The sequence below is a fragment of the Vigna radiata genome, chromosome 6, assembly GCF_000741045.1.
Source record: "Vigna radiata var. radiata cultivar VC1973A chromosome 6, Vradiata_ver6, whole genome shotgun sequence".
Lineage (NCBI taxonomy): Eukaryota > Viridiplantae > Streptophyta > Magnoliopsida > Fabales > Fabaceae > Vigna > Vigna radiata.
This window is the reverse complement of record NC_028356.1, coordinates 13,666,096-13,682,095: the sequence shown is the minus strand read 5'-3', so window position 1 is coordinate 13,682,095 and position 16,000 is coordinate 13,666,096. Positions and strand designations below refer to the sequence as shown.

At 35.9% G+C, this 16,000-nt stretch overlaps 1 protein-coding gene across 1 annotated transcript; it reads right to left on the bottom strand.

Annotated features, from left to right (window-relative positions):
• Window positions 1-501: 501 nt before the first annotated feature.
• LOC106763981 (2-hydroxyisoflavanone synthase) lies at window positions 502-2,445 on the bottom strand. The gene is made up of 2 exons (XM_014648172.2): window positions 1,452-2,445; window positions 502-1,353 (listed from the first exon to the last, which is right to left on the bottom strand). The coding sequence occupies exons 1-2, from the start codon at window positions 2,346-2,348 to the stop codon at window positions 682-684; spliced, it is 1,569 nt and encodes a 522-aa protein (XP_014503658.1). The 5' UTR covers window positions 2,349-2,445; the 3' UTR covers window positions 502-681.
• Between the last annotated feature and the right edge of the window lie 13,555 nt (window positions 2,446-16,000).

Below are 16,000 nucleotides of genomic sequence, written 5' to 3'. Positions count from 1 at the left end.
TGAGTCCAATTCCTTCCAAAACAATTCAAGTCCGTGCAGGTGGGTACCTACTAAAGGTACTCCAATGTTCAAGTTAGTTTTTATAATTACCAATTGATTGTTACAGTCAAGTATTAAATGTCCAATAAATGCAATCATCTAGCTCTTTATTTTACCTTTATATTTATAGGTTTCGAAGTGAGTCTTTGATTAAGACGAATCCAATTACGGCCCAATGTCTTTTAAATAGGTTTTTACTTTGTTAATAAGAAAATAAGGTCGTTGTACCGTCGATTGCAATGTTAAAGTTTAACCGTTCAATTTACAAGTTGTAATTTTTATAAGAGTTGACTTTTTTACATGATTGACGGAGAGGTGAAAATAAACCGGTCGACCCATACAATATTCAACTTTGCAAGTGAAAACATATATTTTAAAGAAATTGAAATAATATACAATACTACCAAAAATTGTTTTTATTCTTACGAGAGTAAAGTAAAACGATAAAAGGAGACGCGGGAGTGAAAATGAATAATAAAATGGTAAAACGAGAAAGATTGAAGTTACATCTCAGCATATCAAATAAAGACATCGCATATGTGTGTGGAAGCCATGTATGTGTAGGTGTGTGAGTTACACCTTATTGAAAGAATTATGATAACATAAAAGTAACTGCAACGAACGGTAACATAATGTTGTAACCTATGAGGAGAGGAGTTTGGCTGCGAGGGTTGTTTTTGCAAGTGGAAGACATACGAGGTTGTGTTTTCTGGGAACTGTGAGGCCAGCTCTCTCTTCCATGCTAACTTTGGCATCATCACCTTTGAGTATGTGTCCTTGAGGGTCAACCACTTGCAGGTCAAAGCACTGGATAACAGATGCAAGAAGAGTTGCCATTCCTGAAGTAGACAAATTCACTCCGGGGCACATTCTCCTACCTGACCCAAATGGGAGAAGTTGAAAATGCTGTCCCCTTAGATCAATAGGACCAACTCCCCCTTCACCTCCACTTTCTAAGAATCTCTCGGGACGAAATTCCGATGGTCTGTCCCAGTACTTAGGGTCTCTTCCTACAGCCCACACATTGAAAAGTATCAATGCACCCTCTGGGATCACACACCCATCAATCTCACACTCTTCCACACACTTTCTCTTCACCACAGGGAGTGGTGGGTGCATGCGGAATGTCTCCTTCACAATCGCCCTGATGTAAGGAAGGTTTTGAGTATCAACTTCATCAACCAGTCTATCTTTTCCCACAACACTGTACACCTCTTCCCGAGCCTTTTGCAACACCCTAGGGTTGTTGATCAGCTCTGCCAAAGCCCACTCAGTTGCCACGGCTGTGGAATCTGTCCCTGCTGAGAAGAAATCCTGTCACAACAAAAGTGTGTACATAAGCTTGGTGAGTATATATATATGCATATTTCGTGCATCACAATTGTTTCTCAAAGCATTAATTAACAACTTACCACAACAAGACCCTTGATCTGCTCCTTGGTAATTTTGATCTCCATAGTCTCGTCCTCAGCGAATTCAAGCAAAGTATCGAGGAAGATACCGCTCTGCTCTCCCTCAACAACTTCTCCATTCTTTCTCCTTCTCACGATCTCTTGGCGCTTCTTGATAACCTTCTCAATGACGGGATCGAACTTGTTGAATATTTCATCAATCCTCTTCTCGTACTTTCCAAACTTGAGCTTCTTCAAGGGCCAGATGAAGTCGGTCAGACTGTACTCTCCGAAAATCTTAACCGTCTCGCGAGCCAAATCTCTAACCTCTTCGGCCTCACCCAGCATGAGCATGGAGATGGTGTTGTTGGTCCACTTGAGAAGCTCCTCGGTGACGTTAAGGGGTTGTTGAGCCTCTGCACTTTGGGCGAGAACTCTGAGAACCTTGCGGATCTCATGGCTCCTCAATGGCCTCAACTTGTTGACGGTGGTGGCGTTGAGGAGGTCGTTCATGATGAGTTTCCTGATGAACTTCCAGTAAGGACCAAAGGGAACCATGGCAACGGAGTTGTCATAAGTGAGGCGCTTAATGGCAGAGGTTTGGAACCTTGTGTTGAAGGAAGCAGCCTCGTGGGTTTGAAGGAAGAGTTTGAAGAGCTCAGGGGTAGAGGCAACAACGGTGGGCATAGAGCCAAAGTAGAGAGAGTACAGAGGGCCATAACGTTGGGAGAGAGTGAGGAGAGAGTGGTGAAGAAGTTGGTCTTTCAAAAGGTGAAGGTGTCCAACGAACGGAAGCCTAGGCTTTGGGCTCGGAGGGTTGGGAAGGTGGTGAAGGGCCTTCGATTTTGCGGTGGGTGTGGGACGCAGGTGCAGAAACAGACCAAGCACCAACAACCCTATTGCGATTTCGAGCAACATTATGTTTGTTTCTGCCAATACCTGAAGGTTAAGAACTGCGTGTGTTGTATGCAATCCCGAAACCAAGATACTTTTGGCCCGATAAAAAGGCTTGGAATTCTTCGTTTTTATATGCAATCGGAGGAGTGCTTTTGTTGTCCTGTGGGCCCACATAGAATTTTAAGAGAATGATTTCAGATGTTAAGTTGCAAAAAGTGTATCTCACCTACCACGTAAGGTATGTATGGTCTAAATGATGGTGCTGAGTGGTGTATGGTCTAAATTATGGTCCTGAGTGGCTGCGCATTTTATTTGGTTTGGTTTTGGAGTTGGTGCCGAACTCGAGCAAGGAGGCACTCGGGCAACTTCGCTTTGGGACACTGCCACGGGGCCGAGCATGTTGAGAAATTCTCAAGTCAAACATGACTAATTTTCTATTATTGTTGGGAGAATGATATTTTAATAATTTTTTTTAATAACTTTTTTATAATAAAATATGTTCATTATTTTATTGATCTATTTGAATTTATTTTAAAAATATATTTAAAATGGACCAATCATAAACTATTATCTATGCGTTGTAAAAAAAAATTATTAAAAGAAACTTTTTCCTTGAGACAACAAAATTTGGTCCAGCATCTAAATATCATTTCAAATAGGGCAACTGAGAGATAATAATATTTAAACATATATGACCAATGAGACACCTCTCCTGCATGGGTTGTGATGACAATGGAAAAATGCCGTATTTAAAATATACCTGTTTAAGTCCCCAGGAATTCATGGGCCATACAGAATTTGTTGGTAATTAACTGACATTTAATTAAGTTTTAAATCCTTTATAAATTTAGTTATTTTTATTATATTAAATATTTAAAATTCATATATATTTTTTAATTAAACTTTTATTATTTTTATAGTGTTATCTTGTATAATTATCTTAACATGAAAATAAAAATTGCATACTCAATATAAATCTTAACAAATAATTTCGAGAACCAAAACAATTGAATCAAAAGTTATATATTCCATTATCATGATTAATATAATTAAAAAACACATTATTTAATATAACTATAAAATATTACATATGAGTTCAAATTTTTGAATTTATTAATAATTTAATAAAAGCTATAATTTTTAATTTAGTATAAATAATCATATTTTTAGTAAAACTGTTATCATACATTTTATCTTGCATGTAGTTTTTACCATCTTCATAATAGAAAATGATCTTTTGTAGTGTAGAAATAGAGAAAAGTTAAAATAAAATAAATTATGTGATCAATCAAGTACTTGATTTTTCTCTTTTTCATAAAGATTGACATAGTTGAAATATGATTGATAAAGCATATTAGAAGTGGTGAATAATACTGCACAACCAAGAGTGGGTAAAACTTAAAGGAAATCTCAGCGAGATAGTTGAGTAGCAGAAGTGGTGCTAATACTCAAAGGAAATCTCAGTGAGGTACTTGAGTACCAGGAGTGGACTAATACTCAATGGAAATCTCGACAGGTAGCTAAGTACCAAGAGTGGTGTAAATACTCAACTGATCTAGGGTAATTGGAGGTTATTCGCTGATCAGGGATACTAAGAGTGGTAAAGAATACTATGCAACCAGGAATGGGTGAAACCCAAGAAAATCTCAGCATGAAGCTGAGTACCAGAAGTGGTGCAAATACTCAACTAATCTAGGATAGCTGAAGGTTATTCGTTGATCAGGGATACTAAGAGTGGTGAAGAATACTACACAATTAGGAGTGAGGGAAACTAAACTAAACGAGTCTCAAAAGGATTTAGACAGTTTAAGGATACCAGGAGGGGTGAATAATATTATGCCATTAGGAGTAAGTTAAACTCGATTATACTTCATTTAATATCTAATGAAACCCTCTAAGTTATATTAGAGGAGAATTAGATGTAGCCCTGAGTTTAACTCTTGTATTCTTGCTTTTTCGATGAGTGAGAATTGATTTTCTGACAACGAGAAATAATTCTCCCTTGAAAGTCAGGCTAGAGAATCTTAGGGATCCTCTTGTAGCCACCTTCCAAGCACACACCTCCATTTTCAATTCTTAATTTTCCATTTGTGCTTCCATGATAATTTCTCTCCTCAGCACAACACCAATTCACCAATTCGTATGAGACCTTTCGCGCTCACGTATCAGCATATTCAACCACGTCTTCCTTGAGTTCTTGCGTTTTTCTCTCAAGCCACATATCACATTTCCTTCTTACGCGAACCACATCAATATTCCACCGCTTCGTTTTCCTCTTGAGAATTCATCTTCACAAAACCACTTTTCATTTGCGTCTTCAAAGGTAACTTCACTTTCTCGCTACTTCTCGGNAGTTCCTCATTCTCAAGTTTCCTTCATCTATTCCTTCTCCATTTCATCTTTCCTTTGTTTTTCATCAAATAAACCTCCTTTGTACTAATTTGGTTCACTTTTCACCGATTGAAAACCCATTTTCACTGTTCAATCTTCATTTCACACTGATTAATCGGTCCATTTTAGGGTTTCCTCACAAATTAGCGTTTCTTCCTCATTTAGGGTTTTTCCATCGAATAAAACCTAGGATTTAGGGTTTCATTATGTTCATTCATAGTTTCGGTTTGTTCGCTCTCTGTTTCTCGGTCGTCTTCACTCCTTTTGTTTCATTTAGGGTTTTCAACAATTCTTCTCCGTTTTGCTTTCGATCTCGAGTCTCTCATTTGTTCCGCTGNGTTTTACTCTCTGAGAAAGCTTTAGGAGGTCTGAATCGTGCTTACTTAACTCCAAGAGGTATTCTCCTCGGGTCTTCATCCATCAGTAGCAATGCTCAATTCAATACTTAAAGTCACTGATTTTTTTCTTGTAATTAACCCGNGGTATCTATATAATCTATAGATAGCAGAAAAATGTTATTCTACCCTGTAGGGATTGTTTTTGTGACAAATTCAACCTTCGTCAACTTTAATTCTTANGATAGGCACGACAGTAAAGAAGTGGATTAATTTTGATTGAGGCTGCAATGGAGATATCAATAACATGTTGTAGTGGAAAGCAATCAATATGAAGTTNCACCAACAAAACGCCAAAGGATGCAAGGAAAAGAAGGATATAAATGGTATTTGCATTGAAAGTGTCACAAGTGGGAAGATGTAGAAGCATAGAAAAAAGGAGTACTTTGATTTTTTTTTTTTCACTCATGATATATTTTTTGTTTTTTGAAAACGCCAAATAATGATCCTACAAGTTTATAATTCAAATAGTATCAAAGTAATACCAAAAACTAGTGTTAGTGATGTTAGGGGAGATATCTATGTATGGTAAATGGGTGCTACCAATATGGCAATTGGTTTGAAAACAATGTTATGTGGAGAGTAGGGGAAGGTGATAAAATTAAATTTTGGGAGGACAAATAGGTACGATATTCACATATTTGTTGTAGGTTTGAAAGCATGTTGTATGAGTTATTGAGCTTCAGAGTTTTTATTGTTGTATGTATTGTTCACTGGAAAGCATGAATGATATTGCCTTAATCTGGATGATGGATTGAATTGCATGTGAATGTCATATGATCAAGGCCATTTATGAAAACCCTTCTCTAGCCAAATTTTCACCCAAAGTGCTTGAAAATATTATACCCTTTTTGAACCTTAGCCTTAAACAGGATGTGAACCCTTGTCTTGAAATTCTTTACCTTAAGTTGGGATGAGCTTAATTTTATGTGATGAAAAGGTTCAAGTTTGGGGTTGCATGGGGGAAATCGAAAGGCAATTGAAAAGTATTGAGCTCAAAAGTTATGAAAGAAAAATACATGAGAAAAAGAAAAGAAAAGAAGAAAAAGCATGAAGATGAGCTCAATGCAAAAGAAAAGGGAAAAGGTTGGGAATAAGTGAGATTGGTGAGGAAGAGAGTTGTTCTTGAATGTTGAATACTATGATAGCTCTCTTAACTCAAGGACTTTGCATTCCAGTAAAACCAATTTTCTTGTTAGCCTAGCCTCATTACAAGCCTTGGAAAAGTCCTTTTGATGGCACTTGCATGTAAGAATTTTTGTTGTTTTAGATGAATGGAAATTTTGTTTCATGTGACTTGTGAATAATAGAGTGTTGGAGTGCTACCTCAAACACTTGAGTGATTGAGTGAAACACTTGCCTAGTGAGAATTGCTAAATTTCATGATTGCATCTTTGCTTAGTGGATTGATCATTCATAATGTGTAACATCTGTTGAATACCTTGTGAACTGAAGTGAATTAAAAGCATGTATACATCTTGATTTGATTCCACTAAAAATATGAAGTTGAGTAGTTCTTGTCATTTGAGAGTCAGTCGAGTCAGTCGAGAGTCAAAAGCTGTTTTTAGCGATATTATGCTTGTTTTGCATTGTTTTGTAGTGATTTTGATGAAAGTGAAGATTGGGATTGAAGATGAAGGTCTTAGACTCAAGATTAAGGAAGAAAATTGAAGAAAAGAAGAGTCAAGAAACCGCCCGGCGGAAAAATTCACCGCTGAGCGGTCTAACGCGAGGGGAGAAGGCACCTGGCGTGGGCACTGGGCAAATTTGCGATTAGAGGCAAACCGCCGGGTGGCATAAGTGTGTCGTCGAGCGGTTGATAGCTGGGTCTGGGCCTGTTTTCTGTGACGCTCCTCAGCTATAAATAGCCCTTTTACGATTTCATTCTCATTCTTTTGATAGAAGAGGGCGGCCAGACATAATTTTCACTCTCTGGAGAGGATCTCTTGGATGCTTAGGCTCCTTTTCATCTTATCTAGGGTTTGCTTTTCCATTCTTCCATTATTTTTCATCTAGGTTCACCATGACAATGGTGAACTAAACCCTTTTGTTATTGGGGGAAACAATGTAATCTTTTGAAACTCTCTTTTATTGAAACTCTTGTTTATTTATATGATTCTTCATATGCTTTGATCATCAATTGTTGGGTTCTCATCTACGCTTAATGTTTTTATCGTTTAACTCATTCGATAACTATTGTTTGTCTCTATTGATACGGGAACGTACAGTACTGTCATGAACTGGTGAGAAATTCCTTGATTAAGCAATACCAACCTAGGGATAGGGGGTAGGACGATCAATTGTTTTTGCTTCTNGATTGCCGGAGCGGTTCTCTTCAAGTTGGTAGAGTGTTTCTTTTCGTTCTATTCCTGTTCATTTGATTGTAATCTTTCAAACCAATTTTTAGTGGAACTGTTAATCACTATTTATAGTGATTAACGACTGGACGTAGATTCTGTTGAATCGAACTAGTATAAAAATACTCGTGTGATTTTTCTACTCCCTACACTCATTTTATTTAACGTATATCAACTGTTTGATTAATTTTCTGAAAGAAAATTATTTTTTGCTAAAAGGACCAAATTAATTTTAATTGTGATCGAATACGCTTTCCGCTCTCTGTGTTTTAATTTCGCTGCGTTTTACTCTTCGAAAATTACCCCCTCCGAAACCATCAATTTTCACCCAAAGAATTTTAAATGATATACCCTTTTTGAACCTTGGCCTTAAACAGTATGAAAACCCTTGTTTGAATTGAATTACCTTGAGTTGGGTTGAGAATAATTATATGTGTTGAAAAGGTTCCAGTTTGGGGTTTTATGGGGAAAGTAAAAGGCAAAAGCAAAAGCATTGAGTTCAAAAGACGAAAAAGAAAAACACATGAGAAAGAGAAAGAAAAGAAGAAAAGAGAAAAAGCATGTAAAGTGAACTCAATGTAAAAAAGAGAGTGAGATTGGTTAAAAAAAGAGCGTGCTTGAACTTTGAATGATGATTTAAACTCTCTTAACTCAAGGATTTTATATTCCAGAAAAACCAATTTTCTTGATAGCCCAGCCACAATACAAGCCTTGGAAAAAGTCCTTGTGATGACATTTGCGTGTGAAGATTTTGATTGTTTTAGATGAATGGCAATATTGTTTTATGTGACATGTGAACAGTAAAGAGTAGAGTGACCTCCTAAACACTTGAGTGATTGAGTGAAACACTTGATTGGTGAGAATTGTTAAATCCATGTTTACATCTATGCTCAGTTGATTGATCATTCATGAGCAAAACATCTGTTGGAAAAAGATTGATTATGTGAATTGAATTGGAGTGAAAGCATGCATACATCTTTATAGGATTGCACTGAAATTTGAATTGTATAGTAACTTGTCATGAGAAAAAGGAGTTTTGAAAAGTGTGAATTATTTTATGAAAAAGTGGAAAAGCCAAGTTTTGTCTTGTTTGCTTGAGGACAAGCAAAGTTCTAAGTTTGGGGTTGTGATAACGGTCTAAAAATCGTTATTTTCATGCTTAAATTTGATAGTAAAACACACCCTTTATGGCTTAGANTGAGCTTTAAATNAAGTAAAACACTTAGTTGAGTCTCTTGAGAGTCAAAAGTTGGTTTTAGCGATATTATGCTTGTTTTACATTGTTTTGCAGGGTTTTTAGATGAATTAAAGATGGAAGTGAAGTAAAGTGGACTTAGACCCATGAAAGAAGAAGAAAAATGATGAAAATAAGGGTCAAGTGAGCCGCTGAGTGCCAGAATGGTCCGCTGAGCGCTCAGAGTGATTAGAGGGAAACCGCTGAGCGGCAAAATTAACTGCTGAGCGATCAAAGCGGCAAGAGGCAAACCGTTGAGCGGTGAATTTAGGCGCCTAGGCGGTTGTTTGTTTTTATTAGCTAGATTTTGTAATCTTTCTGTAATCTTTTTGTTATCTTTTTGGGCTTATATATAGCCCGAGTGCGAATTAGAAGGGGATTCTTTTGGCAGAGAGAAACGTCCAGAGCTATTCCACACACCTTGGAGGAGGTTCCTTGGATGCTTATGCTCCAATCTACCAAAATTAGGGTTATTTCTTCCATTCTTTCATCATATTTAATCTAGTTTCACCATGAAAATGGTGAACTAAACCATTTGTTGTTGGGGAACAATGTAATCTTTTGAAACTCTCATATATTCAAATTCTTATTTATTTCATATGTTTGTGATATACTTCTTTATCAATTGTTGGGCTCTCATGTTTGCTTAATGCTTTTATTGTTGGTTAAATATATGTTTTAGTCCTCGTATTTGTACCCAATTCTCAATTGGGTCCTCATGTTTTTTTTTTGTCTCAATTGCATCCTAATATTTGTTAATTTAAGGCAATAAAGCCCTCTCCGTTAAATAGCCACTGACGCCGTTTGCATTGTGCTGATCTGTAACTGACATTTATTGTTTAATTTAAGTGATTTCATTACGTGGTATTTTTATTTAAAAAAAATTCATTTAAGTGACACGTATATTTATATTATATTTGTATAAAGTGTTTTTAGTTAAATCACCATTAGCCTTTACCTCACCCTCAGTCTCCTCCATTTCTCTACCAACTTGAACATCACCATGAACCTCCTCCTTTTCTGTTCCAACTTCAGTTTAACTATTAAAAACGGTCCAGTAAGCTGAAAAAATACTAAGGTTCCATGGCAACTCATTCCATCTTGATTTGTTGTCATCAAAGCATCAAACAAAAAGACCTTAAACACAAACTGCAAAACCCAAAAAAAAAAAAAAAAAAAAAAAAAAAAAAAAAAAGAAAACGAGTTACAGATAAATTCACTATTTGAACAAATCAACTCAAACCCAGATAACATAAACTGAAAATTGTCCAAATAAACACCTTAAACCTTCAAAAATCAAAACTTTACAAAAACAAAATGTGCCCCAGAAGACAAAACGACCAATTAAACACACACAACAAAAATAAACCCCAAATTACTAGCACCACAAAATATTTCTCAAGCAAAGAAATGCACAATTGGGGTCAGTGAAAAACTAAATTAAAACCAACCCACGTGAAAAACTCAACGTGTCTTCTTCTATGAATTTCATCATCCAACTGATGTTTTTTTTTATACCCTTCTTCCCAAACTCAAACGCTCTCTCTCTTGCACTTGGCCACTTTTTCCCTCTTGCTGGACACCTCACTTGGCCCACTCACTCCATCAAACCCCTCATCGTTTACAACCAAGGTGATATTCTTTCACTTAGTGTAGCCGAATCTGACGCCGATTTCAACCATCTTGCAGGCACAGATTTCACTAAAGCTACAGAAACTCACCCTTTTGTACCTCCCTTGAACATATCCCACGAACAAACTACTCTTTTTGCCCTGCAAGTTACTCTCTTTCCAAACGCTGGATTGAATCCAGTGGTTGTCTGTGTGTGGGTTTAGGTTTGCAGTGAGTGAGTTGAATTTCGGATTCCAAAAAATTGTTTTGTGAAGTGAACTGAATTGAGAATGTAGAATCCGGTCACTTGAATGAATTTTTTTTAAATAAAAATTCCACGTAATGAAATCACTTAAATTAAATAATAACTGTCTGTTACAGATCAGCATAGTGCAAACAGCATCAATGGCTATTTAACGGAAAGGGCTTTATTGCCTCAAATTAACAAATATTAGGATGCAATTGAGACAAAAAAAAAAACATGAGGACCCAATTGAGAATTGGGTACAAATATGAGGACTAAAACATATATTTAACCTTTATTGTTTAACTCATTCATTAAAAGTTGTTTGTCTTTATCGATATGGGGACGTACGGTAATGTCATGAACTAGTGAGAAATTCCTTGATTATGCTAATACCGCCTAGGGATAGGGGTAGGACGGTCAATTGTATTTGCTTCCGATCGCATTACATTATTGGTTACTAGGGAAGGCTAGGGATAACAAATCGGTAATTAATAATAGGCTCTTTCCACCAAGGGATTGGGTTAAGGGTAGACTAGAAAGTTTGCATGACAATTGGATAAATAAGTGAAGTAAATAAGAAGAGTAGATATATGAGAGTGGACAAGATGAAATTGTAAACCCCAACAACACCATTCATCCATAGTTTTTCAAAGCCAATTAAATCAACTGCATTTGCTTTTTTATTTTTGTTCTTTGCATATAACCACCAACTTAATTCTTTTCTCTAGTCTTACGCGATTTGTTTACATGAAAAGTAAGGCCTAAGAGTCCTTTGGGAAGAACGATATTGGGTTTACCAATTATATTACTTGATAACGATATGGTACACTTGCCAGTGGCTTAACATTTTTAGAATAGATGTTGATGTACTTGGTTTAAAACTTATATTTGATGCAATGGGTTGATGGTGATTTGATGAGTGTGCTTGATGATGCTTTTATATTGATTGATGTTGAGATGATATATGAGATGCTATATACAGGTGGTGGTTCACAATATGAGTGAACAGATGCATGATGATATGATTTGTATTGTGATACTGGGTAGGATGTGTATCTATGTATTGGAACTTGAAATTAGTATATGGGAGGTTTTCAACTCCAGGGTTTTTGATTAAATGATTGCTATTACTTTGAAAGCATGAATGACTTTGCCCAGGTTTCTATGATTAAATCACTTGCTTGCATGTGTAATATGATCAAGGCCATTTTTTATTTAGCCCTTTCTTAGCCAATGCAAAAAGTTTCGTCCCAATAAAAAAGAGCACAATGTGTTTTACCTTTTTTGAACCTAAGCCTTAAACAATATGTGAAAACCCTTTTGAAAATCTTTACCTTGAGTTAAGTTGAGAATTATTGTGTGGTATTGATAAAGGTTCAAGTTTGGGGCTCTTGGGAAAGTTGAAAAAGAAAAGATAAGCATTGAGCAAATGTGTTGAGCAAAACATGAAAAGATGAAAAAGATAGAAAAGATAGAAAAGATAGAATGAAAGAAAAAGATAAGCTCAATGCAAAACAGGGAAAGTTGGTAATGAGTGAGATTGCTTGTTTAAAGAGAGTTTGTGCTTAAATGATAAATTTTCAAATAACTCTCTTAACTCAAGGATTTTTTGATCCAGAAAAACCAATGTTCTTCTTAACCCAACCACGTTACAAGCCATAAAAAGTCCTTGTGATAATAACTTGCTTGTGAGTATGATTGATTGTGGTTAAATGAAAGGCAAAGTTAATTTGTGTGACATTGTGATAGTAGAGAGAATGAGTCACATCAATATACACTTGTGCGCTTGAGTGAAACACTTTCCTTGGTCAGGAGTAGTTCCAGTTATACATGGTTGCATTTGTGCTTGGTTAATTGGTCATTCATGATAATCGCATATGTTGGAAAGATTGTGATTATGTGAACACCATATTGAGTTTAATGGAAGTAATGCATCTCTACATCTTGACTGATATTTTTATGATGAGCTGAGAGTGATTACTTATCTCGAAAGAAAGAGTTTTGGAAAGTGTTAATCCATTGTATTGATTGTTTGAAAACTGAGTCACATTTTGTTTTGCTTGAGGACAAGCAAAATTCTAAGTTAAGGGATGTGATAACGGTTGAATAATCGTTATTTTCATACTTAAATTTGACATTAAACACACCCTTTATGACTTAGATTTAGCTTGAGATCATGCATTTTACTTAAGTTAGAGAATAAGAGAGTCAAAATTGGTTTTCTGGGTTTTATGCTTGGTTTTCCCTTGATTTTGTAGGTTATTGGAATGATTTGAAAGAAGGGTTGAAGTATCAAGGAGTTGTAGTGTAGACAAGTCAACTAGAATGTAGAAAAGTCAACCAGTCAACCAAAAAAGTCAACCAGAGTGCAGTTTTGTGCCGTAGGGAGTGTCGGGCGGTGAACCACCGCCGGGCAGTGCCGTTGGGCAGTGGTTTTCCAGTTTTTCATTGTTTCTCGCATGGGCGACATCGTTGGGCGCTATTCTAAGTGTCGCACCCACCGCTAGGCGGTGTACTTTTGGGCCTGGGCCAAAATTATGTTATTTTTATAAGTTATAAATAACTTTGGACGAACCAGAAGAGTCATCTTTTGACAGAAAGAGGCGCAAAAACACTCTCTTCACTCCTCGGAGGCGGATTGTGAATGCAAGCTCCAATCTATCAAATCTAGGTTTTACCTTTTCATGCTTTCCATTATTTTCATCTAGTTTCACCATGATTACGGTGAACTAAACTTCCATTGTTGTTGGGGACTTGATGTAATCCTTTGAAACTCTCATATATTGAATTATTGCTTTATTCCTATGCTTTTATTCATAAATTGTTAGAGTTTTTCCTCCATTATATTTGCATGCTTTGTTTAAGACATTATTCAATAGCATAATCTTTGATTGTATCTATATGGACACGTGTGGGTACGTCTAGACATGAGGCAATTCTCTTGGTAGCAATATTACCTAGACATAGGGATAGAAGAACCGATTGCCTTAAGATTCTATTCGAATTATGTAATGCATGATCAACTGCTAGGGAGACAAGACATTGTAAACTAGTAATTAGGAGTAGTATCTTTTCACCAAGACATTAGGATTAGGGTACATTAGAAAGTGGCATTAACATTAATGAAGGAGTAGAATTCTTAGATATATGAGAGTAGATAGGATGAAATCATAAACCCGAACAACATATAATTCATTTATACATCATTCACCTATGTTATCTTTTGGTCAATTGATCAAAACCTTTGCATTCATATTTAATTTTCATTTTTGCATTATAAAACCCTAATTTTTGTTATTCAAGTCTTAAATAATCAAGAAATCACATGAAAGTCTAGGCCTCTGAGTCTCTAGGGAAACGATACTTGGTACACTTGTCAGAGTCTTAACAATTATCAATTTTATCTTTGTTGGCTTCAATTTTAGACCACCAATCTTTTTCAGCATAGATGGGGGCATCATATTAATGCTTGACCCTAAATCAATTTGAGACCACCAATCTAAACCTTCAATTGTGCAAGGAACTGTGAATCCTCCTGGATCTTTCACTTTAGGAGGACGTGCTTTCTCCACCAAGTCACAACAACTTCCCTGTTCATCATTAGCTTCCTCATCAAAATCTATCTTTTCATCGAGGTAATGCTTGATACGCCTAGCATAAACAGTAATCTATTGAAGTGCTTCAGTCAACGGTACAGTAATCTCCAATTGATTGAATATTTCTCTACAGTTCTCACATCTTCTCTCTACACTTTCACGCCCTTTAGGATAAGGAAGAATTCTCTCATCTCTTTCTATTTTTTTTTTATCTTTTTCACTTTTTTTCTCCCCCATCTTCTCTTTTTCTTTTTCTAACTCCCCCTCGTATATTTTCTCTTCTTTTTCTTCCCTCAATAACTCAACACTTTCTCTTTTCTCTTCCACTCTTGCCTCAACAACACTCACTATGGCCTTACAATCTTCTTTAGGGTTAACCTCAGTGTTAACCCCAAATTGATTCTCTGCTTTGTCCTCCGTCCTTTTAGCTAGTTGACTAATTTGCATCTCCAAATTTCTAAAGCTAGCATCATTCCTCTTCATGTCAGATTCATGTCTCTCCAGAAATTTTTGAAACATATCTTCCAACCTATTATTCCTGTCATTCAAAGTAGATACTTGTTGCCATAATGGTGTTGGTTGCTGTTGTGGTCTATTGAATTGGCCTCTTACCTGTCCAGATTGTCCAGTTTGAACTTGATCCATACTTGGATGAGGTTTCCACCCTTGGTTGTAATTACCTTGGCGGTATTGGAATTAATTACCGAAGGACAGAATCTGTCGCTAATTATTACCAACACGTGTTTTACCGAGGAATAGGGGCCATCGGTAATCCGTCGATAAACTCTGATTACCGATGGAGTATATCATATAGCGACAAAATTTGACTGTCGATAATACCAACTATTGTTGTAGTCCTATTTTATTGGAGTAATCATTTTATATAGTTTTTATAAGAACTAATTTATTAGAAATTAATTATGTGATAGTTTGAGATACGACTTTGAGTTTTCTTATCCATACTAATATTTTTGGCCGCTATCTCAACAATACTAAAGTTGAATTGATTTAACCAACAATGACATTAACATTTTTTTTTAGTTTCTACATCCATGATCCTTGTAATGATAGTTTCTCCCATAGCTTGTTGGAGAACAAACCATGCTTGAGCATATTTTTGTTTAGAATCTTCTGACCTTTTTCCCTCCTCCTCAAACAAAGTGATAGTATAATTTGGTTTTGTATGATTAGCATGAATATCTCAGAATGTTTGTGAGCTAAAATATGTCTTTAGTTTGAGTTTCCAAAATCCAAAACTTTCAATAGTAAAGAGTGGTAGGGAGATGGAAGAAAAATCAACATTGTTAAAAGTCGTGGGTTGTGAGAAAAACTCTGTTTTGGAAATATAAAAGAACAATTTTGGAAGAAATAACATAATTTTTTCTATACTCCGTAAATAACGGAACATAATTCTAATACTTATAAGTATTTTAAAATTGTGACAAGAACTTGATGAGACAAAAAGAATGTAAAATAAATTTTAAAATGATATGGAGTAAAATGTGAGATCAGTAGTTAAAAAAAAAAGTATAATATTCTAAGTTTTTACCTACTATCTTAAATTTTCTTAATTTTTCTACAATTTGCATTATGCATTCGTAAGTCTTACTACAACACATTTCCGATGATTATAAACCTATAATGAATGCACTAGTGCAGCAAAGGGAAACAACCGCGGTTGTTTTTTACTATACGTCGCGGTTTTAGAACCGCGGCATATACGGACGAGGTAAAAAGTTTGGGACTTTAGGTCGCGGTTCCAATCGCGGTAATAACCTAGGGATATAACAGCGGTTCTTTATTGAACCGCAGACAAAACCCATTTTTTTTAAAAAAAAATCG

What these genes read in the sequence shown, in the direction of transcription:
- LOC106763981 (XM_014648172.2), bottom strand. Translation starts at nt 2,348, where the DNA reads ATGTTGCTCGAAATCGCAATAGGGTTGTTGGTGCTTGGTCTGTTTCTG. An exon ending in AGATCAAGGGTCTTGTTGTG is followed by an intron (nt 1,354 to 1,451) that starts GTAAGTTGTTAA and finishes TTGTTGTGACAG; the next exon opens with GATTTCTTCTCAGCAGGGAC.